The sequence below is a fragment of the Caenorhabditis remanei genome, chromosome IV (assembly GCF_010183535.1).
Source record: "Caenorhabditis remanei strain PX506 chromosome IV, whole genome shotgun sequence".
In the NCBI taxonomy this organism is placed as follows: domain Eukaryota; kingdom Metazoa; phylum Nematoda; class Chromadorea; order Rhabditida; family Rhabditidae; genus Caenorhabditis; species Caenorhabditis remanei.
In genome coordinates, this window is record NC_071331.1 from 21,900,121 (window position 1) to 21,926,778 (window position 26,658).

A 26,658-nucleotide genomic window follows, 5' to 3' on the forward strand; every position below is an offset into this window, starting at 1 on the left:
TCTTGTTTGAAAGTTGTAGAAATGAACATTTTCCAAGATTTTTTCTCGTCGAAATTTTCTCGAAAAAGGCTATTTGAGAAGATTTCAGAATGAAAAAAAAGTGATTTTCGGACATTTTTCCGCTGAAAAGTTAATTTTTTCTCAGAAAAAAAGGAGGTTTTCTCATTTTTTTCGGTTATGAACAGTGATTTTAGTCGATAAATCGATATTTAGATACATTCAGGACCGTAATTTTACAGTTTTTCTGATAAAAATCAATTTAAAAAAGTTTTTGACATTTTTGAGATCAAAAATACAAATACAAGGTAAGAAGAACCAGTAAAGAGAGAAGTCATCCAATAAATCAATCAAATTAACAGAAAAATAATGGGAAACGGAGAAGAACTAATTAGTTTTCGGGTCGGGAATTTGATAAGAATGGAATTTTTTGAAAATAATGAGAAACGGGGGAAAATTGGCCGAAAATCAGGTTTTTTTCGAGTAATTTTGACCTAAAAATGTGAGATTTTGATAGGAAATTGACATTTATCAGAATTGTGGGTGCTTTTATGGAATTTTTAACGGAAAATCGTGATTTTGACTGTTTTTAATCGATTTTTCGAGCAATTTTGATATAAAACTATTGTTTTTTCACAGATTTTGGTTGAAAATTGGCAAATTACAAAATTTTGGGTGGCTTTTATTGGATTTTTCAGTGGGAAATCGTTTTTTTTTACTTTTAAAGTGAAAACTCATATTTCTGCTCATTTTTAACATTTTAGGTCAAAAATACCAGACTTGCAACGGGCCGGGCCGGGCCGGAATGAAAATTTCTAGGGCCCGGCCCGGCCCGGCCCGGTGGGCCCGGAAGTTCAGTACTGAAAAAAATTCAAATTTTTTTTTCGAAAATTTCCCGATTTTTTTTGAAAAATATTTCTTAAAAACAATTTTTTGTAGGTTTCGAAGGTTTTTGAAAAATATACTTGAGGAAAAAATGAAAAATTTTCAGAAAATAAATTTTTGGACAAAAAATTGTAGTGAAAAAAGTTCCAAAAATTCAAATCCGGGCCGACCGGGCCGGGCCAAAACCGGGCCGGCGGGCCGGCCCGGAATTGTGCAAGTCTGAAAAATACTCGAAAAAATCGTTTTTCAATAAATTTTAGCCTCACAAATCGATTAAAAACCGTCAAAAACATGAGAAATTTGGATTTCTGACTGAATTCTTCACAAAAAATGTTTAAAACAAGCAGAAATATGCAAAGAACAGTCGAAAATGTGAGTTTTCACTTTTAAAATACACGAAAAACCGATTTTCCACTGAAAAATCCATTAAAAATCACTCAAAAAAATTTAATTTGTCAATTTTACACCAAAATCTGTGAAAAACCCATAGTTTTAAGTCAAAATTGCTCGAAAAATCGATTAAAAACAGTCAAAATCCCGATTTTCCGTGAAAAATTCCATAAAACCACGCTAAATTCTGTAATTGTCCAACTTCCACCCAAAAATCTGCGAAAAACCACATTTTTTGGTCAAAATTACGCGAAAAACTCGATTTTCCGCATTTTAAGCCTTAAAAATCTACTAAAAACAGTCAGAAAACCATCAAAAACATGAAAAAAGCGACAAAAACGAATGAATTTTGAAAGACGAATGGGGAGACGAGAGAGTGTGGGGTGACGAGAGACGCAGACAGTGAGAGAGTGTGGAGAGAGTGAAGAGACGGCAGACAGTTGGTGCATTATTCTGTTGATGTTGACGATTTGAAGGGAATGATCGTTTTGTGGTCACTGAAAGAACGAAAATAAGAAAAATAAATAAACGGGATACTGGCGCGCCTTTGACGCGGTCAAATTGAAAATCACGGAGGAAACGCGTCAAAGGCGCGCCAGACTACAATCATATTTTTCTCAAATTTTCGTGATTTTCATGTTTTTCGGCCAGTTTTCTCTCATTTTTTTTGCTGAAAATGCTATTTTCACTCAGAATATGAATATTGCTGTAATTTTTGAGCCATTTTTCTCAAAAATACTTTTAATGCAGTTTGTAACGCGCCGACGGCGCGCCAGACTACAATCATATTTTTCTTTTTCGAATTTTTCAGCGAAATGTCTTGTATTTTCTATATTTTGCAAAACATTGGTATTTTCCGCGCGGAAGGCACGCCAGTTGCGTTTCTCAGGGTCTGAAAATGCTTAGAAACCTCTAAAAATTATTAAATTTGCACAAAAATGACAAAAAAATTTAAGCAAAACGCGTCGAGCAGCACGCCAGCCATTTTTGAATGTTTGGCGCGCCTTCGACGCTTTTCTTGATATTCTAAACTCTCATTTTCAATTAGTCTCTAGGCGATCTGGCGCGCCTCTGACGCATTTTCCAAAGTTTTTTCCAAAGTTGTCAATCGCGCCTTCGGCGCGTTTAATAAGCCGTCTTTGCTTCGTTTTTGACAACTGTCGAGTGTGTGTCTGGCGTACCTTTTGACGCGTTGTGAAAGCTGAAATTCTTGCGAAATGGAGGACCGTGTCAGGCGCACCTTAGACGCGTTTTAGACTATTTTGATCCATATGGCGCGCCTCTGACGCGTTTCTGTCGAAATTTTGGAATTTTTTTTGCATTTCCACACATATTTTCCGGTCCTTAACGCTTCCATTCTCTCTTGTCGATATTCTTTTTTTTTTCGATTTTTTTGTGAAAAATGGCTCAAAAATTACTGAAATGTTCATATTCTAAGCAAAAATAGCAAGAAAATTGAGAGAAAATCCACCTAAAATCATTGAAAATCACGAAAATAGGATAAAAAAGTTATTACTGGGGTGTCTTTGACGCGTTTTTTGAAAAGAACTTTTTTCATGTCTAAATTGCTGGAAAAGGTCACATTTCCAGCGAAAAATCGGAAATTTCAGTCATTTTCGACCTGTTTTCTCCGAAAATTGACAAAATTCAAACAACACGCCAAGAGCACGCCAGTCACCAATTTTTCTCAAGTTTTCGAGTTTTTCAATGTTTTTAGGCCAGTTATTCCCAATTTTCCCGTTTTTTAGGAGAAGTTTCACCATTTTTCTCAGATTTTGTCGATTTTCTATCGAAATTTTATGATTTTTCGAATTTCCACACCTATTTCCCGGTCCTCAACGCTTCCATTCTCTGTTGTCGATATTCTTCGAGAATTTTCCGATAAACTGGATACAAAACTGATGGAATTGGAGTGATTCGAGTACATCGAGGGAGTTCTTGTTCATAGATCAAATGAAACAGATATAAATCCCCTTTTTCTCCGTTTGAACCCGTTGGAAGGGCACATTTCAGCATGTGGGTACCTAAAATGTGGTTTTTAGGCGGAAAAATGAGATTTTTAGCGATTTTTTACCAAAAAATCGGCTTTTTCAGCAATTTTTAGCTTAAAAATGTGATTTTTAGTTCTCAGGTTACTGTAGCTCCGATTGTGTGCAAACACCGTGAAGCCAATGTATCAGATATTACGACAATTTGCAGAAAATTTAAAAATTGAGTAAAAAAATGTGATTTTCACAGTAAAAAACCATTTTTACGCCCAAAAATGCAATTTTTGATCGGAAATTTGAATTTGCAACTTAAAAATGTGATTTTTGACACAAAAGCTGGTAGAAATCGATTTTTCACCCAGAAATTTGATTTTAGAATTAAAAAATTCAATTTTTGGGCGAAAAAGTTGGTTTCTACCAGTTTTTAGTGTCAAAAATCTCATTTTTGAGCTGCAAATTCAAATTTTCGATTAAAATTATGCGTTTTTGGGCCCAAAATGGTGAAAATCTCATCTTTCCACCCTAAAATCCCGTTTTTCCGCTATTTTCGCACAATTTTCGAAGTTTCTGCAAATTGTCGTAATATCTGATACATTGGCGTTACGGTGTTTGCACACAATCGGCGCTACAGTAATCTGAAGCTCAAAAATCACAATTTCAGGCTAAAAATTGCTGAAAAGCTGATTTTTTGGTTAAAAATCGCTAAAACTTTCATTTTTCCACTCAAAAATTCTAAAATTCCTCAATATTTTGGTTAAAAAACGCGAAAATGTTCATTTTTCCGCCTAAAAATTGCTGAAAAATCAAGTTTTCTGAGTGCAAACTCTGACCAGTATGATCCCTAAGAATCGGTGGCTGTAATTCTGTCAAATATGCACAAATTATCGTTTGTCCCGCCCGTCGATTCGATATACTCATACAATCGTCACGTTCACACATTGAGAAATGACTGAAAATTTCGGAAAATTTCAGAAAAAATCTGAAAAAAATACAAAAAAAAATCGGGTGAAAACCGTAAAAATTTTGGGGGAAAGAGGGGAGGAAGTTTGAGAAAAAATTGACAATTTATGAGCGAAAAAAGCTGAAAAAATGGAAAAATCGGGGATTTTACATGAAAAATTATGGGAAAAAAGGCGATTTTCGGGTCAAAAACCTGGAAAAAGTACAAAAAACACGTAGAAAATGGGATTTTGAAGTAAAAAAAACTTGGAAAACTGGATTTTCGTGTCAAAAACAGGAAAAAATTACAAGAAAAGTTGGATTTGGGAGGCAGAAATACGATTTTTGGGGTCGAAAATGTGATTTTTGGACAAAAAATGGAGTTTTCAAAGTAAAAAAATGTGAAAAATACGATTTTTAGGGTTGAAAATCAAGAAAAACGACGTTTTTGGGGAGAAAGTGTGGAAAATAGCGAATTTTTGGGGTCAAAAACACGGAAAAAAGGATTTTGAGATGGAAAAATGAGATATGTTGGGTCAAAAAACGTGAAACATAGAGTTTTTTGATGAAAAATGAGTCAAAAAATGCAATTTTTGGACGGAAAATGGGGTTTTCAGAGTAAAAAAAGAGAAAAAATACGATTTCTGGGATTGAAAATCAAGAAAAATGGGATTTTAAGGTCAAAAACATAGGGAAAATACGATTTTTAGAGTAGAAAACTATAAAAAAACCGAGTTTTTAGCTGAAAATTCCAATTTTTCGGAGAATTTCCACTTAAAATCTACTGATCCTCCCACTTGGTCCCCTCGAATCGATGTGAGTCTCTCACCATGAGATATTCGTCTGGAAGAGCGTAATCTGGAATCAGATGAAGAATTCCAGAATATTCTTCCATTGCTGACGGATTTCTCGATAGAAACGAGCGGAGGAGCATCGACTGAAAAAAAAGGGAATTTTTGAATTGGAAAATCGTTCAAAAACCAGCTAAAAAAAAGTGTTTTTCGGCCGATTTCCAGCAATTTTTAGTTGATTTTTCTGAAATATAAATAAAATTTCAAAAGTCTCAGAGATTTCATCAACTTTTGAACTATAGACGACACCGAAAACTTGGAAAAATTAACTATTCAAGTTTTTTCGCTGTTCGAACTGAATTTTTCCACACTTTATTGTTTTCATTAGATTCGGTGAGTTGAGAGCTTTCAGAAAAGTACCCACAAGCCTATATTCTGAGCAATTTGGGTCTAGACGCGAAAACTACAGTAACCCAGCACGGGCTACTGTAGTTTTCGTGTCGAGACCCAAATCGCTTCTAACCTAGGCTTGTGGGTACTTTTCTGAAAGCTCTCAATGAGCAGAAAACAATAATAGCTTTGAAATCGAAAAAATTTTGGGTCTCGCCGCGAAAAAAAACACATTTTTGGAATTTTGATCCAAATTTTGCCCAGTTTATCATAATTTTTGAAATTAGTCGTTATCATCGTTCTCAGCGCATCGAGAGCTTTCAGAAAAGTACCCACAAGCCTATATTCTGAGCAATTTGGGTCTCGACGCGAAAACTACAGTAACCCAGCCCGGGCTACTGTAGTTTTCGTGTCGAGACCCAAATCGTTTCAAACCTAGGCTTGTGGGTACTTTTATAAAAGCTCTCATTCTCCTGATTCTAATAAGCGTACTAGTTTTGGGTTTCTAGGCCACCTGGTGGATTTCTAGGCCATAAACTCAATTTGGGCCTTTTGAACCGATTTTGAGCAATTTTCAGTATTTTTAGGCGATTTAAATTCGATTTTCACTGAATTTTCGCTATTTTCAGCCTGAAAACTGACAATAGTACACGGCGCGGTCTGTTGGAACGAGTCGGAAGTGTTCTTTTTCACAGGAATCTCCAATTCTTCATAATTTTCGACGGGTTTCCAATCGATCGCATCAAATCTCGTATCGGATGTCCGTTTCGCTTTAAACATCACGTGTTCATTCACATTTATCACTTCCAACAGAGATTTCGGCATTTCTGCATTACGAATTCCGCCGGTGTACGTTAGCATGTGGCAACTGGAATTAGAGTGAAAAAATTAGAGTTTTTTGACCAAAATTATTTAAAAATCGTCGAAAATGCCTTGAAAAATCACCTTTTTGGGGTATTTAGAGTGAAAAATGAGGTTTTTAAGCCGAAATTCGCATTTTTTCGATTTTTTTTTTCAATTTTTGCCAAAAAATCAATATTTTTAATTCTAAATACTCCAAAAAGGTGATTTTCGTAAAAATGCCACTTTTCTCAATATTTGTTTCTAAGTGCGTCAAAGGTGCGCCAGGCAGTGATTGTACCAATTTTTCTCTCTGAAATTATGGTTTTTAATGAAAAATTTAGTGAAAACGCGCCAAAAGCACGCCAGACACCTTAAAGCGATTAAAATGTTATTTTTGAAGGAAAAACTCTAATTTTACAGCCCGGTGTGTCTGGCGTGCTTTTGGCGCGTTTTCACTAAATTTTTCATTAAAAACCATAATTTCAGAGAGAAAATTGGTACAATCACTGCCTGGCGCATCTTTGACGCACTTAAAAACAAATTTTGAGAAAAGTGGCATTTTTACTGGAAATTGAAGACTTTTAATCAATTGTCAAGTTTCTGGCGCACCGTTGACGCGTTTTTTACAGAAAATAGCGAAAAAAATCGACTTTTTTCAAACAAAACAGGTTTTGCCATTTCGGAATTACGAAAATCGATAAAAATGCGTTGAAAATCACCTTTTTGGAGTATTAATAATAAAAAATTGTGATTTTTAGGCTAAAATTATCGAAAAATCGACGAAAAATGACGATTTCAAGCAGAAAAAGAGTAAAACTCACTAAACCTCAGCCTGATTCTTTTCATCAAATACGTGTACTTCCATCGGACCGACTTCTAACACAATTCCATGAGATATTATCATTTCACTCTTTTGGATCGCCTGGAAATGGGAAAATTCAGCTTAAAATCGTAGTTTTTTCTATTAAATTAAAATTTTCTATTAAATTCAAAAATTTCTATTAAATTCAGATTCAACTCGAGCTTTCAGAAAAGTATAATCACGGGATGATTTGGGTCCCACCACGAAGAACTACAGTAACCCAGCATTTGGATTACTGTAGTTTTCGTGGCGAGACCCAGATCGCTCCAATTCAACTTTTCTGAAAGCTCACAATAAGGCCAAACTGAATTTGACGAAACACTTTAAAAACGCGTCAAAAGTGCGCCAGATGCGTCGGGTTTTCGACATTTTCAGTTCTTTCAGCTCAAAAATCAGTCATTTTTCAATAAAAATTACCAAAAAACATGTGGAAAACAGCATTTTTCACTCAAAAATGCAGGAAAAGAGGAGTTTTCACTCGGAATCTTAGATTTCGGCATATTTTAGATGGATTTTCAGCGATTTTACCTAATTTTGGGTACATTCAACACGCCGTCGAACGATTCGTTTATGTTTCAACATTTTCAGATCGGGAAAATGTCAAAAACCTCATAAATCAGTCTTTTTTTGAGTAAAAATGATCAAAAACATGTGGAAAACAGCATTTTTCACTCAAAAATGCAGGAAAAGAGGAGTTTTCACTCGGAAACATCGATTTTCAGACAGTGTATCCTCTAAATTACCTAATTTTGGTTTCATTCATAGAAATTTTCATATTTTTCAACACATTTTCAGAACATATTCTCAAACTACCAAAATCCAACTTAGATTTCCAGGAATTTTGTACTATTTTCAGGTTAAAACTTGTTTTTTTTTTCACTATTTTTGAGTGTTTTAAGCCATTTTCGGCATTTTCAGATCGAGAAATTGTCAAAAACCTCAAAAATCTGTAATTTTTCAGAAAAAATGACCAAAAAACATGTAGAAATCGGCATTTTTCACTCAAAAATGCTGGAAAAGAGGAGTTTTCACTCGGGAAACTTGGATTTAGACCGTTTTTGCTATTTCAGATGGATTTTTAGCTATATGCGACATTTTCAGATCGGGAAAATGTCAAAAACCTAATAAATCTGTCATTTTTCAGTAAAAATGACCAAAAACACGTGGGAAACAGCATTTTTCACTCAAAAATGCAGGAAAACAGGAGTTTTCACTCGGAAACTCGGAAAAATTGCTGAAAAAACTCAAATTTTCGCATAAAAATTCGTTTTGTTCGCTAGAAAATTTGGATTTTTTATTTTATAAATCGATTTTCGATCAGATTTGAGCTATGTTCAGATGTTTTAGGTCATTTTCAATAGATTTTTGGTCATTTCCACCATTTTTTTTAGTATTTTAAGTCAATTTTCAGCCTTTCTTACCACAACTTCTTCCTCTTTTTCGGGTTCCAAATGTTTAAATGCCTCAATAGCCACATATTTACATCCTTTCCTCTCAATTTGTTCTTTTATTCTCACAATAACATGATTTTTGTGTGAAATATAATTGTGAACACTTCGGACGACCGTCTTATCGAACGCGTCGCCCGGAATAAATATCGTTCCGTATCCATCCGCATTTGCGAATGCAAACGAATCCGTCGTGCTTGTCACACGGGCCAACTGCAAAAAACGAGGAAAAATCGAGAATTTGAGTGAAAATTTGGATTTTTTAGTTGAAAATTTGGATTTTTTAGCTGAAAATTTTGTTTTTTTTGAACTGTAAATCACTTTTTTTGTTGAAAATGTGCTAAATTTTCAGATTTCCGTATAATCTGCAGGATCTTCAGCGCTAAAAGCGCCCCAGCCATTCATAGTTCATCTTGAAACGATGACTGGGGCACCTTTGACGCGTTTTTAGCTGAAAGGTGAGAGACTGGGGTGCCTTTGACTTGTTATAAAATGGAAGATCAGTAGCTGGAGTGCCTTTGACGCGTTTTGTGCGGGCGACTTGCAGATTTTAAGGTTTCACGGCGAAAAATGGGATTTTCATGGCTGAAATTTATTTTTAAAAATCGGATTTTTGAGCTGAAATTGACAAAAATGGGAATTTTGAGTCAGAGGGTACAGAAAACCTCATTTTCAGACTAAAAATCTGATTCTGATCGAAATTTTTCAATTTTTTTGAGTGAAAACTAAATTTTTGAAATTTTATAACGAAAATCTGCTTTTCATACCTAAAAATTCAGAATTATGCATACTTGCAACGGGCCGGGCCGGGCCGGGCCGGGCCGGGCCGGGCCGGGCCGGGCCGGGCCGGGCCGATTTGAGAATTTTCACCGGCCCGGCCCGGCCCGGCCCGGCCCGGCCCGGCCCGGCCCGGCCTGGCCCGGCCCGGCCCGGCCGGCCCGGGTTACAGTGCAAAAATTTGAAAATTTGAATTTTTTTGAAAATTTTTTGATTTTTTCGCAAAAAAGTCGAATTTTCGACTATGTTTTTACATATCGATAAAACTCAAGTTTACATAGGATTTTTGACTATTTTTGACGAAAATTTCAAAAAATTTCGAAAAATTTTGTGAAAAAGTTGTGCTCATTTTTTGACTCCGGGCCGACCGGGCCGGGCCGGGCCGGCAACTTTCTCTACCGGCCCGGGCCGACGGGCCGAGCCGGGCCGGGCCGATATTTTGCAAGTCTGCAGAATTATGCGTTGAAAATTATTATTTTCCGACTAAAAACATGATTTTTGGCACAGAAATTGAGTTTTTAACAGAAAATTTGAATTATCAAGTCAAAAAATGACATTTTCAACGTAAAAAAGGTACTTTTTCGATAAAAAGCGAGTTTTCGGTTTGAAAACCATGATTTTTTGCCAAAAAAAATCTCGTTTTTGCACAAATTTTTATGAAAAAATCGTTTTCTATCAAAATTTCTCGATTTTTAGCTTGTGAAATCAGTTTTCTATCGATTTTTCAGCTTGAAACTGTTCTTTTTTTCATTTTTTCATTCAAAATCTCCATTTACCAGCGGTCCAAAGATTTCCTCTGACCGTTTCGACGTGGACGCAACAGTTCCCGCCTTCCGAACGGTTTTCGCCAAGAATTCGCAATTATTTTTTGGTTTTGGCTGTTTTACCACTGTCAGCCGTATTTCTTCGTTGTATCTGCAAAAAACTTGAACTTTTTGATGAAATTTGAAATTTTTGAGCCAAAAATCCATTTTTAAGGGAAAAAAACTTATTTTGCTCATTTTTGCCCCTTTTTTAGATTTTTCACTGAAAAACTTACTCAAACATGTCTTTCAAGCTTAATAACGTCTCATTTTTGTTTCTAGCCGCCGCAAGCGGTATAAAAACAGTTCCCAACTCGGTTGTGGCATATGCGAAGGCGTCCTCGAGTTTCGAGATTAATCCGGTGATTTCGCCGTTCGACATGTGTTTCACTGGAATTATCGATTTTTTCTGATGGATTTACAAAAAAAATTAGCGAAAAACGATGAAAAATTGAGTTTTTACGATAAAAATTAGAAAAAAATTAAAATTAATGCTCGGCTAAACAACACGCGCTAGTGGGATATCGGAGTGTCGTACTGAAAAAAATTGGCGCAAGATTTGAATTTAGTTTTTTTTAGGATTAGGCGGTTTTTTGTGGGGTTTATCAGGTTTTTTGAAGAAAAATTTGTGAAAATTCAAATTATTTTAATTCAAATAAAAATGCTGAATTTTGAAATAAAAATTGCCACGTAAATCAAAGAGAACAAGTGAAAACAAACAGTCTATGAAGGAATACTATGCGATTTTTCATGTTTTTGCTGCAGGATTTCAAAATTTCCACAATTTTTTTCAATATTCAAAATCAGCAAGCTGGGAGCTTTCACAAAAGTATAATCATGCCTATATTTCGTTTGGAATCAAAGTTTTTGGGTCTCACCGCGAATTTTAATTGGATTACTGTAGTTTTCGCGACAGGACCCAGTTTTTCTGAATTTTTGTAATAATATTTGAATTTATCTTGTTCTCAGCTTTCAGAAAAGTACCCACAAGCCTATGTTCTGGTCAAATTGGGTCTTACCACGAAAACCGCCCGGGTTACTGTAGTTTTTGTGGCGAGATCCAATCTGAATGGAATATAGGCTTGTGGGTACTTTTCTGAAAGCTCTCAACGCGCTGAATCTAACTAGACTATAGAGAGACTCTGAAATTCAAAGGAAAACAAGAAAAAAAACAAAATCAAAATAATTTATTCTTCAGTTTTTGGCATTTTCGCCTCATTACAATTGATAGTGTCACCTTTTCTTTTCTTCAAATCAACAACAGAATTATTTAAAGAGGGCATTAAATTAATACAAGTATTTTGTACGTGTCTACTCAATACTTCACCGGTAAAAGAGGTGGCGGGGAAACGGAGTGGTTGGGGGGCGTGTCTAATTTTCTCATCTTTATAATACTCATCACCTAACTTTTTAATCATCTCAATCCGATCCTTTGTACTTTTGAATGTGGCCGCCACTCGAAATATTTCATCCATGAATTGAATATTCATGTTTTTCAGATGTTCCTGTGCCTTCCTGACCTCTTCTGAATCCTTTTCTTCTGAAATCTTGGATCCTGAATCCTTCTCGTCATCTGAATCCGCAAACACATCTTTGGAAACATGTCGCTCCAGTTTCACTGCTTCTTTTCTCCAATTCTTACGACTTCCTTCGAATTTCTTGACAATTACAGTCTGAAAAATGATGAAAATGAGATTTTTAACATTTGAAACTTTAAAAAACGAGTTCCCCGCCCTCAAATTACCCTAAAACTCTAATTTTAGCTTCTGGGTTACTGTAACGGCAATTGTGTGCAAACACTGTGAAGCCAATGTATCAGATATTACGACAATTTGCAGAAAATTTGAAAATTAAGTGAAAGTTTCAGGGAAAACGGGATTTTAGGGTTAAAAATGATGGGGAATTCGGTTTTCGTTGTGAAAATCTGGGTTTTCGAGTTTTTAGTACTAAAAATTGCCATTTTGAAGCGAAAAATGTATAATTTTTACTTGGAATCTCAGTTTACTCAGTTATTTCCTATTTGAAACTATATTTTGACAAACCTAACTTTGACAATGTATATCTGAAAAGTGGGCGGAGCTATTAAAAAGTTGTCAACTACAAAAATGAAGCTCTATTCTTGAGCTATCCAGTCGTATTAAAATTTTTTTGAATTTCTCAGTTTTTGATACAAAAATATAGGGTCAAAGTTGACTACTTTTTTGCTCTATTTTTTAATGAAAATAAACTGAAAATCTGGTTTTTCACTTCATATCTAGTAAAATTATCTCAAAACCATAAGAATTTAAGGTTTTCAAACAATAAAAAGAAACTTTTCACGAAAAAATAGTCCAAAAAATGCCATTTTCAACTCAAAAATCTAGTTCCGAACCGATTTTTCCTGTCTAAAATCGTCAAATGTTCCAATATTTCAGCCGTAAAACCTACAAAATCCAGACAAACCTTCATTTTCTCTTCAGAATCCATAAATTTCCCATTCATTCCGTCAGCCTTCTTGTCCATATCGACAATCTTCGAATCCTTGGCGTCTGGGTAGGCGGTGGCCATGATTTCAGCGATTTTTCTGGAAAAAAGAGAGGATCAAGAGGAAAATGAGGGACAGGAGGCAGAAAACGACGAAAAAAACATGTAAAATTCATAAAAATCGGTCAAAATCCTACTAAAGTCATGAAAAACTAGAAAAAATGATAAAAATTCACTAAAAACAGGGTGAAAATGGAAAATAGGAAAAACTCAATAACCAAGAGGGCAACAGATGAGTTATAAATGAGAATACTGACTTCATAATCAATTAATTATATAATTATTCAATTATACTGTATTCTCACTTATCTTCCCACAGGCTACCATCTCTTGGGAAAAGTGGGCGGAGCTTAGGGTATTGGGAAACCTACTGGAATTGTCTGGAAACTTCTTCAGTTATTGATTTTTGTTTTAAGTTTTTAATGGAATTTCATAGATTCAGAGTGATGAGAGCTTTCAGAAAAGTATAATCATGTCTGTATTTTGAGAAATTTTAGTTTTAGGTAATTTTCACACTAAAAACTGATTTTTTACCGATTTTCCAGACAAGAATTATTTTTCACTAAAAATTCAATTAATTATCTATATTTAGGAACCAAAAACATCCCAAACAAGCAAGAATTCACAAAGTTATAGAATTTCGAAAATTTTCGAAAATCGAAAAATATGAAAATCATGCGAAAATCAATATTTTTGGGAGAGTGAATCGGTGAGCGAAGACTAACTAGATTAGATAACCAAATAATATAATTATTTTATGGTCACACATTAAAATCTTCCCTCAAGCCACCATCTCGTGGGAAAAAGTGGGCGGGGCTTCCCCACCGTAAATGGCTATGGGAAGCAACCTGGAAATGTCGGAAAATGGTTCGGAAGTTTGGTTTTGGTAATTTTAATGTGAATTTCCAGATTCAGCTCGTTGAGAGCTTTCAGAAAAGTATAATCATGTCTGTATTTTGAAATATTTAAATTTTAAGAAATTTTCACACTAAAAACTAAAAATACTCTTTATACCGGATTTTTTTTTTTTATGTCTGCAATTATTTTTAAATGTAAATTCAATCAATTATCTATACTTTGAAATTAAAAACATCAGAAAGAAGCAAGAATTCATAAAGTTATAGAATTTCGAATAATTTCGAAAATTGAAAAATTTTGGAATTAGGGGGTGTAACTCGGATAGTTTTGACATGTCGGATATGATATTTATATTTTTGGGTTCAGCGAATCGAGAGATTTCAGAAAAGTACCCACACACCTAGTTTTGGACTATTTCAAGTTTTTGAGGCTCATGTGCCTTTAAACGGGTTACTGTAGTTTTCGCGGCGGGATCCAGAGATCAGAAATCATGGCATGTGGGTACTTTTCTGAAAGCTCTCAATTCACTGATCTCAAAAATATGAATTTCATATTCGTCATGTCAAAACTAGCCGAGTTACACCTATGATTCCAAAATTTTTGATTTTCGTAAATTTTCGAAATTCTTTAACTTTGTGAATTCTCGCTGGTTTTGGATGTTTTTAGGACCAAAATATAAACAATTAATTGAATTTTTAGTAAAAAATAATTGCAGCCATAAAAAATCCAAAAACTCGGTGAAAATTAAGTTTTTAGTGGGAAAAACACCGAAAATTTGCAAAATTAAAATTTTTCAAAATGCAGACATGATTATACTTTTCTGAAAGCTCTCATCAAGCTGAATTTAGAAATTCACACTAAAATTCCTAAAACCAAACTTACGCAGATTTTTCAGACAGTTTCCGGTAGTTTCCCATAGCCTATTACCTCCCGGGGAAGCCCCGCCCACTTTTTCCCACGAGATGGTGGCTTGAGGGAAGATTTTAATGTTTGTCCATTTAATAATTATATTATCTAGTTAGTTAGTCTTCGCTCACAGACTCACTCTCCCAAAAATATAGATTTTCGCATGATTTTCCTATTTTTCGATTTTCGAAATTTTTCGAAATTCTATAACTTTGTGAATTCTTGCTTGTTTGAGATGTTATTAGGGCCAAACTGTAGATAATTGATTGAATTTTTAGTGAAAATTAATTTTTGTCTGGAAAATCGGTAAAAAATCAGTTTTTTGTGTGAAAATTACCTAAAATTAAATTTTCACAAAATACATTTATGATTATACTTTTCTGAAAGCTCTCATCACTTTGAATCTGGAAATTCCATTGAAAACTTAAAACAAAAATCAATAACTGTAGAAGTTTCCAGACAATTCCAGAAGGTTTCCCAATAGCCTAAGCCCCGCCCACTTTTTCCCACGAGATGGTAGCCTGTGGGAAGATAAGTGAGAATACAGTATAATTGAATAATTATATAATTATTTGAATGGTTATGAAGTCATTCTTCTTATTTGTAACCCATCGGACGTCGGTTATAGATTTTTTCCTATTTCAACCTGTTTTTAGTGAATTTTTATCATTTTTTCTAGTTTTTCATGACTTTAGTAGGATTTTGACCGATTTTTATGAATTTTATTATCGAAATAAAAAAGTTCCGACATTTTTTCCCCCTCGGTGTTTGCGGACTCAAGCCAAAATTATCAAATTTTGGCTTGAGTCCGCAAACACCGACGAGGAAAAAATGTCGGAACTTTTTTGTTGCGACAATACATGTTTTTTTCGTCGTTTTCTGCCTCCTATCCCTATTTTTCCCTTAATACTCTCTTTTTTCCAGAAAAATCGCTGAAATCATGGCCACCGCCTACCCAGACGCCAAGGATTCGAAGATTGTCGATATGGACAAGAAGGCTGACGGAATTAATGGGAAATTGATGGATTCTGGAGACAAGACGAAGGTATGTCATGGGTTTTGTGGTTGTTAAGGCTGAAATATTGGAACATTTGACGATTTTAGACGGGAAAAATCGGTTTGAAACTAGATTTTTGAGTTGAAAATGACATTTTTTGGACTGTTTTTTCTGTGAAAAGTTCATTTTATTGTTTGAAAACCTTACATGCTTATAGTTTTGAGATAATTTTACTAGATATGAAGTGAATACCCAGATTTTCATTTTATTTTCATTTAAAAAAAGAGCCAAAAATTGCTCAACTTTGACCCTATATTTTTGTATCAAAAACTGAGAAATTCAAAAAGTGTTTCATATCACTGGATAGCTCAAGAACAGAGCTTCATTTTTGTAGTTGACAACTTTTCAATAGCTCCGCCCACTTTTGAGGTAGATATACATCGTCAAAGTTAGGTTTGAAGGCGAGAGGGAGGGAAACCTCCTTTCGCACGCACTCTCGTCCCAAGTAGTAACTTAGCGGGAAACGTTATATCTCAAAAATGGGCGGAGCTATCAAAAAGTTGTCAACTATAAAAATGAAGCTCTATTCTTCAGCTATCCAGTGGTATTAAAATGTTTTTTGAATTTCTTTGTTTTTGATACAAAAATATAGGGTAAAAGTTGACCAGATTTTCAACTATTTTCAAAGTTCAAGCGGATTACTGTAATCCCAAACTATGTGCAAACACCGTGAAGTCAATGTATCAGATATTACGACAATTTGCAGAAAATTTGAATCTTTGGTGAAAATTTTAAGAAAAACGGGATTAAGAGTGAAAAATCCACAGAAAATTACATTTTTCTGCTGAAAGAATTCCAAATAGACATTTTTGTGTGAAAATATAGTTTAAAATAGGAAATAACTGAGTAAACTGAGATTTCAAGTAAAAATTATACATTTTTAGATTCAAAATGTCATTTTTCAGTGCTAACAACTAGGAAAACTGAATTCCCCTACGTTTTTACCCTTTGTTAACATTTTTCTCGAAAATTTCACTCAATTTTCGAATTTTCTGCAAATTGTCGAAATATCTGATACATTGGCTTCACGGTGTTTGCAAACAATCGGGACTACAGTAACCCAGATGCTGAAATTAAAGTTTTAGGGTGATTTGAGGACGGGAAACTCGTTTTTTGAAGTTTCAAATGTAAAAAATCTCATTTTCATCATTTTTCAGACTGTAATTGTCAAGAAATTTGAAGGAAGTCGTAAGAATTGGAGAAAAGGAGCAGTGAAGCTTGAGCGACATGTCTCTAAAGATGTATTTGAGGATTCAGATGACGAGAAGGATTCAGATGCACCGATTTCAGAAGAAAAGGATTCAGAAGAGGTCAGGAAGGCACAGGAACATCTGAAAAACATGAATATTCAATTCATGGACGAAATATTTCGAGTGGCGGCCACATTCAAAAGTACAAAGGATCGAATTGAAATGATTAAAAAGTTAGGTGATGAGTATTATAAAGATGAGAAAATTAGACACGCCCCCCAACCACTCCGTTTCCCCGCCACCTCTTTTACTGGTGAAGTATTGAGTACACAAAATACTTATATCGATTTAATGCCTTCTTTGAATAACTCTGTTGATTTGAAGAAAAGAAAAGGTGACACTATCAATTGTAATGAGGCGAAAATGCCAAAAACTGATGAATAAATAATTTATATTTTGTATTTTCTCGTTTTTTTTTTTGATTTTCAGATTCTCTCACTAGTCTAGTTAGATTCAGCTCGTTCTCAGCTTTCAGAAAAGTACCCACAAGCCTAGATTCCGTTCAGTTTGGGTCTCGCCACGAAAACTACAGTAACCAGGGCGATTTTCGTGACGGGACCCAATTTTATCAGAACATAGGCTTGTGGGTACATTTTTGAAAGCTGAGAACAAGCGGAATTTGAATATTATTAAAAATTCAGAAAAATGGGTCCTGTTGCGAAAACGACAGTAATCCAATCAAAATTCGCGGTGAGACCTAAAAACTTCAAATCCAAACGAAATATAGGGTTGATTATACTTTTTTGAAAGTTCTCAACGAGCTGAATTCAAAAAATTAACTTCGGTGTAATTATTCATGAAAATCCAACAGATTACGGTAGTTTTCGTCAAAATTGGTTTTCGAAAAATTTCGAAATTCTATAACTTTCTTGGTTTTTGGTATTTCTTGTTGATTTTTAGCGGGAAATTGGGGTCTCGACACGATTTACGCGGGTTACTGTAGTTCGTGGTAGGATACCATTTTTCTGTATTTTTGTAATGATATTCAAATTCAGCTTGTTTTGAGCTTTCAAAAAGTACCCACAAGCCTATATTCTGATCGAATTGGGTCCCACCACGAAAACCGCCTGGGTTACTGTAGTTTTCGTGGTGGGACCCAAAATGCTCAGAATATAGGCTTGTGGGTACTTTTCTGAAAGCTGAGAACAAGCTAAATTCGATTCTTTTTTTCAAATTCAGAGATTCTTTAAAAAATCACGGTTCTATCTAAAAAATACTAGTTTTTTAATGAAAATTCTGTTATTTTTGCATCTAAAAATTCAACTTTCTCTACATATTTTCAATATTTTAAGACTCTAGTCTAGTCATTAGTAATCCTCTTTCTTCCATGATTTCAAAATCAAGATGACTGACTCATTTTCTGCCTTCTGACCTTCTATTACATTTTGATCTACACGTCGTCCCCCCATGATATTTCAAAATGATGAGTAATTTCTCTTTTTCTTCTCTTAAGAAGAGAGATAAGAGAGATCACAAGACGAGAAAAAGTTTAGGTGAGAAAGAGAAAGAGACGCAGACATCAAGAGCATTGACACTATTTAATCGGGGGGCACAGGATTGGTGGGAAAGACAAAAGAGTTCATTTCGACGAAGCAGCGGACGGAGCAAATGGTTGATAACAAACATATCAGTGAGTTTTTTTGAACTTTTGAACGAAAAGAATTAGGAAATGGGTTTTTTTTAAAGTTTTCCTCAAGATTTTTGTGTCGGGGCCGAAATTTTTTGTTGAATTTTTGAAAATGAGTGTGACAATCAAATTTAGGACACTGAGAGCTTTCAGAAAAGTACCCACAAGCCTATATTCCAATCAGTTTGGGTATCGACACGAAAACTACAGTAACCCAGAATTTCGATAAATTTGAAACCGTTGTAACTTTGTTAGTTTTGACGCAATATTTCTAAAAATAAAAAATTTGAATTCATCTAGTCAAGAGCTTTCAGAAAAGTACCCGCCTAGGTTCTGCCCATTTTGGGTCCCACCACGAAAACCGTCTGGGTTACTGTAGTTTTCGCGTCGAGACCCAATTCGATCAGGACCTAGGCTTGTGGGTACTTTTCTGAAAGCTCTCGGCGCGCTGAATTTCAGTTTCTTAGTTTTTGGAAAATCGCGTCAAAACTGACGAAGTTACAACGGTTTCAAATTTTTCGAAATTCTGGGTTACTGTAGTTTTCGCGTCGAGACCCTATGTGATCAGAACATAGGCTTGTGGGTACTATTCCCAATGCTGAGAACAAGCTGAATTTTTAATATTATCACAAAAATGTAGGAAAAATTTGGTCTTTTACTAATTTCCTTTTTTTTTGATTTCCCAATCTATTCATTTTTTTCAGAAAACGCGTTCGATGAGCACTCCAAGACGAAAAAAGGAAAATTGAGTCGATCTGAAGCGAAGAAAGCTCTGGATGACTTGGATAAGTCCTCGGATTTCAGTGCTCGATGGAGAAAATACTCGAGTGGGGGATTTGTGGACTTACAAGGTCAGTTAGAGAGTGGATTTTTGTATTTCTACAGTAACCTGGCATTGGGTTACTGTACTTTTTTAAAATCTTATGGCTAGCTGAATCAGAAAATGTGAATTTCATGCGTTTCATCTCAAAACTCAAAAATTGAAAATTTTGAAATTTTTCGAAAATCTGTAACTTTGTGAACTTAGATTTGTTTTTCTTCATTTTTAGCTTAACATATAAAAAATACATCAAATTTTGTCTGAAAAATGGCTCCTGCACCAAAAACGACAACCCAAAGTGCCTACTGTAGTTTTCGTGGTGGGATCCAATTTTTCTAAATTTTTGTTATAACATTCAAAATCAGCTTGTTCTCAGCTTTCAGAAAAGTACCCACAAGGCTAGGTTCTGAACAATTTGGGTCTCGACGCGAAAACTACAGTACTCCAGGCGGTTTTCGCGTCGAGACCCAAAGTGATTGGAATCTAGGCTTGTGGGTACTTTGCTGAAAGCTCTCGGCGCGCTGAATTTAAATTTCTAATTTTTTGGGAAATTCCGTCAAAACTGACAAAGTTGTAACAGTTTCAAACTGTTCGAAATTCTGGATTACTGTAGTTTTCGTGGTGGGACCCAAAGTGATCAAAACGTAGGCTTGTGGGTACTTTTCTGAAAGCTCTCGGCGCGCTGAATTTAAGTTTCTTAGTTTTTGGGAAATTGCGTCAAAACTGACAAAGTTGTAACAGTTTCAAACTGTTCGAAATTCTGGATTACTGTAGTTTTCGCGTTGAGACCCAAAGTAATAGAAATATAGGCTTGTGGGTACTTTTCTGAAAGCTCTCGGCGCGCTGAATTTAAGTTTCTTAGTTTTTGGGAAATTGCGTCAAAACTGACAAAGTTGTAACAGTTTCAAACTGTTCGAAATTCTGGATTACTGTAGTTTTCGCGTTGAGACCCAAAGTAATAGAAATATAGGCTTGTGGGTACTTTTCTGAAAGCTCTCAACGAGCTAAATACGGTAGTATTAATCATTCATAAAAAAAAACGCTGAAATTTTGAAGCCCGATACGGAAAAAAACCAAAAACACTTAAAAATGATAGTTTTTTATCCGGTTTTCAGTGTTTTTCACCAATTTAAAGCATAAAAACTGTAAAAATTTTGCTTTTTCCAGGATTCCTAAAAATGACGTCACCCCCAATTGTCTTCTGAAGGCCACGCCCCCTTGAAATCGTATTCCGGTCATCACAGTGAGACTCACAAGTCGGAATCAAAAAAGAAGAAGGATAAGAAGACGTTCGAGGAGGAGGATGATGTGGAGAAGCAAAAAAAGGATTCAGATGAGAATTCAGATGACGTGAAGGGGAAGAAATCGATGAAATCGGAGAAAAATGCGAAAAAAACGAAAAAATCGGCGAAAAAATCGAAAAAATCGTCGTCGTCGTCGTCATCGGATTCTGATTCCTCAGATTCCTCAGATTCCTCAGATTCCTCCGACGACGAGAAGAAGAAGAAAAAGAAGAAGAAATCTAAGAAGTCTTCATCGTCATCGGATTCTTCTTCGGATTCAGATTCCTCGGATTCTGATGACGACAAGAAAAAGAAGAAATCCAAAAAATCCAAAAAATCCAAAAAAGAATTGGATTCTGATTCTGAAGAAGAAGAATCTATTCCAAAAAAGGCTCCAACGAAAAAAGTGGCTCCAGAATCCGAACGCCGACGTCATCGACTCAAAAAAACTGAAGAGCACGAGGAGGAGAAGGAGAAGGAGGAGCATCATGAGTCGAATGATGAGAATTTTGAATTCGACACCAATTCCAGAAGGCGTGACGATTCAGATGATACTGACGATGAAATTCTCCTCGAGAAAGACCCGGAAATTGATGAAAATCAGGAAAAATCGGAAAAATCATCGAAAAAAAAGGAAAAATCTGGAAAAAATCACCATCACCACTGCTGCTGCGGAGCCACTGATGAGCACAAGCACACCCTAAACTGAGTTGTACTCAGGCAACAGGTGGTTCAGATTAATATAAGTTTTATTGAGTAGATATATATGCAGAATAATAATATAAGGGGAGTAATGGAGACAGGAAAAGGGGCTAATAGGGTAATAAGGAACGGGGAAATGGGGACAGGAGGGTGGAAGGCGGCTGACGTTGACTCTGGTGATCTCCTCTTGAGACTGTGATTCCATGTTGGAGCAGCAAGCTTAAATACTCCTGAAGACCGGTCCATCCACTTTGCACTTCTCCGAATCGGCGCCAGAACTAGGTCGATTCCATTAATGGGCTTGTACTTTACGGCGCGGCGCCCGATTGAGACAGGATTGTTGCACTATTAGATACGGCGCACGGCTTCCAATTGTGGTGGTTCTTTGGTCGTGTTGTCTTGATGATCGGACATCGTCGCGATACTGCGGGCCACGGCAAGCTTGATAAGTGTAGTTTGATCTGAAGTCTTCATTTGAAACATTGTTGATATCCTCTTCCTCCGTTGGTCGATGCCATTTGCCATTTTCCAGTTGATGTGAAGAGAGGGAGGGGGAGGGAAAAGAAAGAGAAAGAGAAAATAAAAGTTCGAAAGAAAAAGCTGAAAATTCCAACATTCTTGTTGGTACAGGAAAGGGGATGAGGAAGGATAAAGTTTTACAGAAAGAATGCAATTTAAGAAATGACGGATTTCCGTCAGACTCCGGCGCCCACGTTTAGTGGTGGCGGGTATAAAAGATGGGGATATTTTCTTTTCCTTATTGTGACAGTGTTTATCCTGTTTTCAAATGTTCTATTATTTTTTGTCAGCAGCTATTCTTATTCCACTGGTTCTTGGTGATACTAACTCTGTGATACCGCGTTGGAAACTTCTCGGGGAATGTGGTGAATGTGAATTCTGCTTAGTTTTGGATGGGTTAGTTATCAAAAAAAATTTTCTGTGTTACTATTTTTTGTTTTTAGGTATGTTAGACCGTACTTTTGTGTTGCTGATGAAAAGGAGATTCCTTGTTATATTCGAGTCGAGTTCTTCCCTAATCTTTCTTCTGACTGTATTCGTGTGGAATCGACAACGGAATCTTCTACTTTGACTACTTCTGTTAGTAGTGTAACTGCTTATGTGGATAAATCTGGTGTAAGAACATACGAAATGCTTTCTTTGGTTCTTTTGTTTTCTATTCTGTTTATCTTACTAGTGATTTTTTATATGATTTATTGTAAGATTTGAAAAATATCATACGGTGGTTTTTTTTTTTTTAAAATTTGTAAGAAATGTTAAGAAATAAATTTTGTAAGCTGGGAGTAAGGAATGTTTGGGAATACATTTTGTAAGCTGGGAGTAAAATATTTTTTGAACAGAGAAGTCAGAAATTTTATTGGTCGGATTCTTCTTCATCCATCTCGGTAATTGGAGTGGGTTCAGGTGCTTTGTCACAAATGGAAGCGTGATGAATTGCGAATTTCTTTCCGCAGTGGTAATTTTTGCAGAGCAGATGGGGTTTTTTGATCAGACGGCAATTGACTGGGTGATGAAATGCTTTGTTGAGGCATAGGATGCACAGTCGTTGATCAAGGCATTTCTGGAGTTTTTGATCTTGTGGGATAGTGGTGCATTCGTAGGTGAGGTGGTTTCTCTTGCATAGACGACATTTTGCAGGTGGCTTGTTGTCCTGTTGGATTGCTCTCATAGTTTGGTCCGTAATGCGTTGAGTATGGATTGTGATGGCGCGTTGTTTGGCCGCCTCGATGATTTCGGATGTCATTGAAGTAGAATTCATTTTGATTCTGGAATATACATAAGGTTAATTTTGGTAATTGTTTGATAAGAGAGCGATAATTTCACGATTTCAATATTGAAAAAAAAATGGAAAAGGAGAGTAATATTCTTGAGATCAAATGTAGTTTGCAGATGGGGGAATGAGGTTAACGCCTGAATCGGCGTCTTCTTGTCAAGAAGTTGGTGCATGCGGGTATGCAGCATAAGTATAGTATAGCTGAAGTGAATAGCATTCCTATGATTGCAAGAGTAATTGGTACAGCTCCTTTGATAATTGTGTTCAGGATTGCCCAGTAATCCGGAATATTCCATGGATGTATTTCTGAAATACTTTTTTCTGAGTGAAGTACTTGATTAAAATATTCACTTAGTGATGTATGTGATACGTAGGTTAGAGTACCTTCTATTTTATAAGAGTTATTCTTGCTGCCACAAGATACAGTGCATACTCCTTTAGGATAAGCTTGGTAGAATTTTCTATGGATCTCATTTACTATTCCTTTTTTATCGCAAGTTAAAATATCTACGAATTCTTCATTATCACAGCTTAGTTTGGAATGAGTTGGCTCTTTTGACTTACAAGTAACGTTTTGGCTCGCGCCTTTTAGGCAGTTATAGCATCCTATGAAAGCGGTTGTTTTCTCAATACTACAATCAATTTTTGATTCGATTATATTAGTATGATAACTCTGTTCCATTATCAACTGTAAATGAAAATTATTATGACGCATTCGAATGGTAGGGATGTTGTCGGGAGAAATTCCAAGATGATATCTTTCAGTTATTATCGGGAGGTTATGATTTCGGTCGTCTAGTATTTTAAATAAATCGGGAACTTTACATAAGCAAATTGCTTCAGAATCTCCTAAATTACAATTACAGGTTTCTCGGTAATTACAATCACCTGATTCAGTACATTCTAACGGAAAAATTTCATTAGTTATAGATGCTAGAGCAATTTTCTCTTCGTTTTGGATGAATTTTTTACCCAAAATGCTTAATCCGGTTTCACCGGTTACTTCTAAAAGTCGAAATTTAAGGTCAATTTCATGATCTTTTTGTTTCCCGTATCGAAAATTGATTTGGTAATCTCCTCCTTCTCTAATTTGGAAAATTTGTTCAATGACTTGGTTATCAAAAGTTAGAGATGCTGTAAAATGAATAGCATTCGACCATGTGTCGCATGAATAGATTTGAAATTTATCATCTGATGTGGGTACAGCATAAGTTCTATAGAAGAGGCAAGCCTCTGTAGGCAATAAGCATCTACACCATAATCCACCACAACTGCTGGAGCAGTATGTGTGTCCTGGGTACTTATTTCCTTCAGTGAATTCACTCAGTTTTGAATTGGGTCCTACGTCTAAACATTTTCGATCAACACATTCTCCCATGCCGTGGCATCTTTTAGAGCTGTCGGCGTGAACTGTAACATTTTTAGTAAACATGATGGGACCTTTTTGGCATTTACGAAAATTGTGGTCAACAGTCAGTTTGAATTTCAGTAAAACGTTGTTTGTGGAGACTACTTGAAGACAGATAGTCTTTGTCTCGGGAGTAAAAAATATATCTTCCGTTCTCTCGACGCGACAAACACCTTGTTCGTTACACGTGCTTTCCTCGTGTGAGATTGGATAGGTTGAGTCACACACGTCCGTGGCGACGGAAGAGATTAAAAGAGATAGCGTGGCTATAGCTAAGAAAGTTGTGGGGGGAGACGGTGAGCGAGATGACGTCTTTCGAATTCTTAAAACATCTCTTCCTTCTTCTTCAACAGTGCTTACTTCAAAAAGTAGTGTTCTGGGGTTGGCAGGAGTGGTACTATTCGAAAAATTTACAGTTCTTTTGGTACTTGGAGTGGATCTAGAGGGTAGGTATTTTTTATGTCGAATTCTATCTCTCCAATTTCTTACAGTTGCTATTCGTTTTGGTACTTGTGATTTTCTTAGTGGTACCATTTCTATTTCCTCTAACTCATCAGTTTCTTCTTGTGGTTTCTTACAACATACAAATTGGTGGAGTTTTTCACAAAAATTACACCAGCAAAACATGAGTTTAAATAATTTCCATAATTTTGTTCGTTGCCAGCAAAGAGTTATTAGTTTCATCAAAATGGCAATGAGAGAAATGACTATTGCGATAGTTGCTTTTGGGTGACACTGTGAGTTAAATAAGAACCTTGTACAGAATATGCAGTCAAAATGTTTGTTAGCTTTCCAACAGTAGTCTGTTGGAGGGCATACCTTAGATAAGATTACAAAACTTTGTCCTATCGACTTTTTCCAAGTTATTCTATGTTTATGGACAGTGTATTCTGGTGGGATTATGACTTCGGTTACTTTTTTCTTAGTGACTACTTGGTGATCACACCAATTTTCAGTACATACAGAGTTAGGTTGACTAGTCATATTTTCTTCATCTATTAAATTTACGCCATTGGCAGTGCATTCTAATCGTGACTTACTATCATGTATCTCGTGTCGGTTCAGAATGTGCATGTTATTGGACGTAGTCGTTTCAATCAGTGGCATTTGTTCTGTTGAAGGTTTTGTTGCTTGTATCGAACGTCGATAATCTTCTTTGGGCATAAACCCTTCGGTTGCTGAGCGGACATTAGGTACTGTTGTTCTAAAAGTGGGATTTATAGAGACTGATGTCGGAATGGATGTGAAAGAAGTTGGCAAAATTTTGACTGTGGTAGTAGTAGTGCTTGATGTTGTACTACTTCTAGTCGTGGGAATACTAGTCGTGAAAATGCTAGGTTTTGTTGTTGGAATAGTGGTGGTTGATGGAATTGCTGTGGAGCTTATAATTACCTGGGTGGTTGTTGAGGAAGTCGTTCTTATTGTTGACTGAGTGGTGGTAGTTGATGGAGTAGTTTGGGTAGTTGTACTTTGGGTTGTAGGTTGTTTTGTGGTTTTCCTTGGAGTGGTTGTCGGTAAACTCGTGGATGTAGTAGTTTTCGGAGCGGTTGTACTTGAGGGGATGGGAATGGTTATCGTAGTAAAGTTCATAATTTTTTCTTCTTCTAGGAGAATTGATTCAGTAGCTGTTTTGAGTTTGTTAGGTGACGCAGTCACCGAAGATGTTGCTAATATGCACATAAGCATGATGACAGTCCAAATATTCCAGAGACTGAAATTTGGTTTACGATTGAGATTTTTTCTGAAATTATCGTTTTGAGTTTCTAACACTGGTCGAAGCATTTTCTTTTCAGACATTCTGTGTTTTTGGAGTCCATGAGAAAGGTTTCTAGCATGATTTACTTTTACTTTAAGTTCGTCTACAGAGGTATCTTCTGAAGATTGAGGTCTCAACTCTAGTGGGATTACTAATCTTAGTGGTCTTGTTATTTCTTGGATTTTGAACGGTTTATAAGGGAGAGTTCCATCTCTCACTTTTCTTTTTTGTGTGGTGCGGACACGGACAGATCTAATTTCTCCGTCACGACCTTTCATCAATTCTGTGATAATTCCCATTTTCCATTGCTTACGGGGAACATCTTCGTCTTTAAGAAGCACTACTTCTCCTAAGATTGGTTTCACTAAATTAGAATGGACACGATTTGGTTGTGAAAGCGACTGGAAGGTTTTCAGTTGTTTGATGTAATCTCTATGGAAAATGTCCCAAAAACGTTTCACATTCTTTTTGACTTCTCTAAAATTGGACGTGTATTCAAAGTATTCGTCTCTGAGACCATTTTCTTCAAAGATAGAAAAGTATAAACCTGGAGTAATGATGTC

The 26,658-nt window shown here is 35.8% G+C and overlaps 5 protein-coding genes and 1 pseudogene across 6 annotated transcripts; 3 read left to right on the plus strand and 3 right to left on the minus strand.

The window, feature by feature from the left end:
• Positions 1 to 3,093: 3,093 nt before the first annotated feature.
• Positions 3,094 to 4,199, minus strand: GCK72_015698 (uncharacterized protein; the record flags this gene model as incomplete). The annotated part of the gene is made up of 2 exons (XM_003098962.2): positions 3,094 to 3,296; positions 4,091 to 4,199. The coding sequence occupies 2 exons, from the start codon at positions 4,197 to 4,199 to the stop codon at positions 3,094 to 3,096; spliced, it is 312 nt and encodes a 103-aa protein (XP_003099010.1).
• Positions 4,200 to 4,980: 781 nt separating this feature from the next.
• Positions 4,981 to 10,495, minus strand: GCK72_015699 (uncharacterized protein; the record flags this gene model as incomplete). Its single annotated transcript, XM_053731072.1, has 6 exons — positions 4,981 to 5,136; positions 6,023 to 6,248; positions 7,045 to 7,145; positions 8,507 to 8,746; positions 10,087 to 10,225; positions 10,350 to 10,495. The coding sequence occupies 6 exons, from the start codon at positions 10,493 to 10,495 to the stop codon at positions 4,981 to 4,983; spliced, it is 1,008 nt and encodes a 335-aa protein (XP_053585844.1).
• Positions 10,496 to 11,300: 805 nt separating this feature from the next.
• GCK72_015700 (uncharacterized protein) lies at positions 11,301 to 12,660 on the minus strand (the record flags this gene model as incomplete). The annotated part of the gene is made up of 2 exons (XM_053731073.1): positions 11,301 to 11,786; positions 12,556 to 12,660. The coding sequence occupies 2 exons, from the start codon at positions 12,658 to 12,660 to the stop codon at positions 11,301 to 11,303; spliced, it is 591 nt and encodes a 196-aa protein (XP_053585845.1).
• Positions 12,661 to 15,340: 2,680 nt separating this feature from the next.
• On the plus strand, positions 15,341 to 17,091 carry GCK72_015701 (uncharacterized protein; the record flags this gene model as incomplete). Its single annotated transcript, XM_003098981.2, has 2 exons — positions 15,341 to 15,445; positions 16,615 to 17,091. 2 exons carry the CDS (start codon positions 15,341 to 15,343, stop codon positions 17,089 to 17,091), a joined length of 582 nt encoding a protein of 193 aa, XP_003099029.2.
• A 1,224-nt stretch (positions 17,092 to 18,315) lies between these two features.
• GCK72_015702 (uncharacterized protein) lies at positions 18,316 to 21,146 on the plus strand (the record flags this gene model as incomplete). The annotated part of the gene is made up of 3 exons (XM_053731074.1): positions 18,316 to 18,337; positions 19,039 to 19,185; positions 20,362 to 21,146. 3 exons carry the CDS (start codon positions 18,316 to 18,318, stop codon positions 21,144 to 21,146), a joined length of 954 nt encoding a protein of 317 aa, XP_053585846.1.
• A 780-nt stretch (positions 21,147 to 21,926) lies between these two features.
• GCK72_015703 lies at positions 21,927 to 22,691 on the plus strand (annotated as a pseudogene). The gene is made up of 3 exons: positions 21,927 to 22,054; positions 22,102 to 22,355; positions 22,627 to 22,691. Coding segments are annotated over exons 1-3 (447 nt in total).
• Positions 22,692 to 26,658: the final 3,967 nt, after the last annotated feature.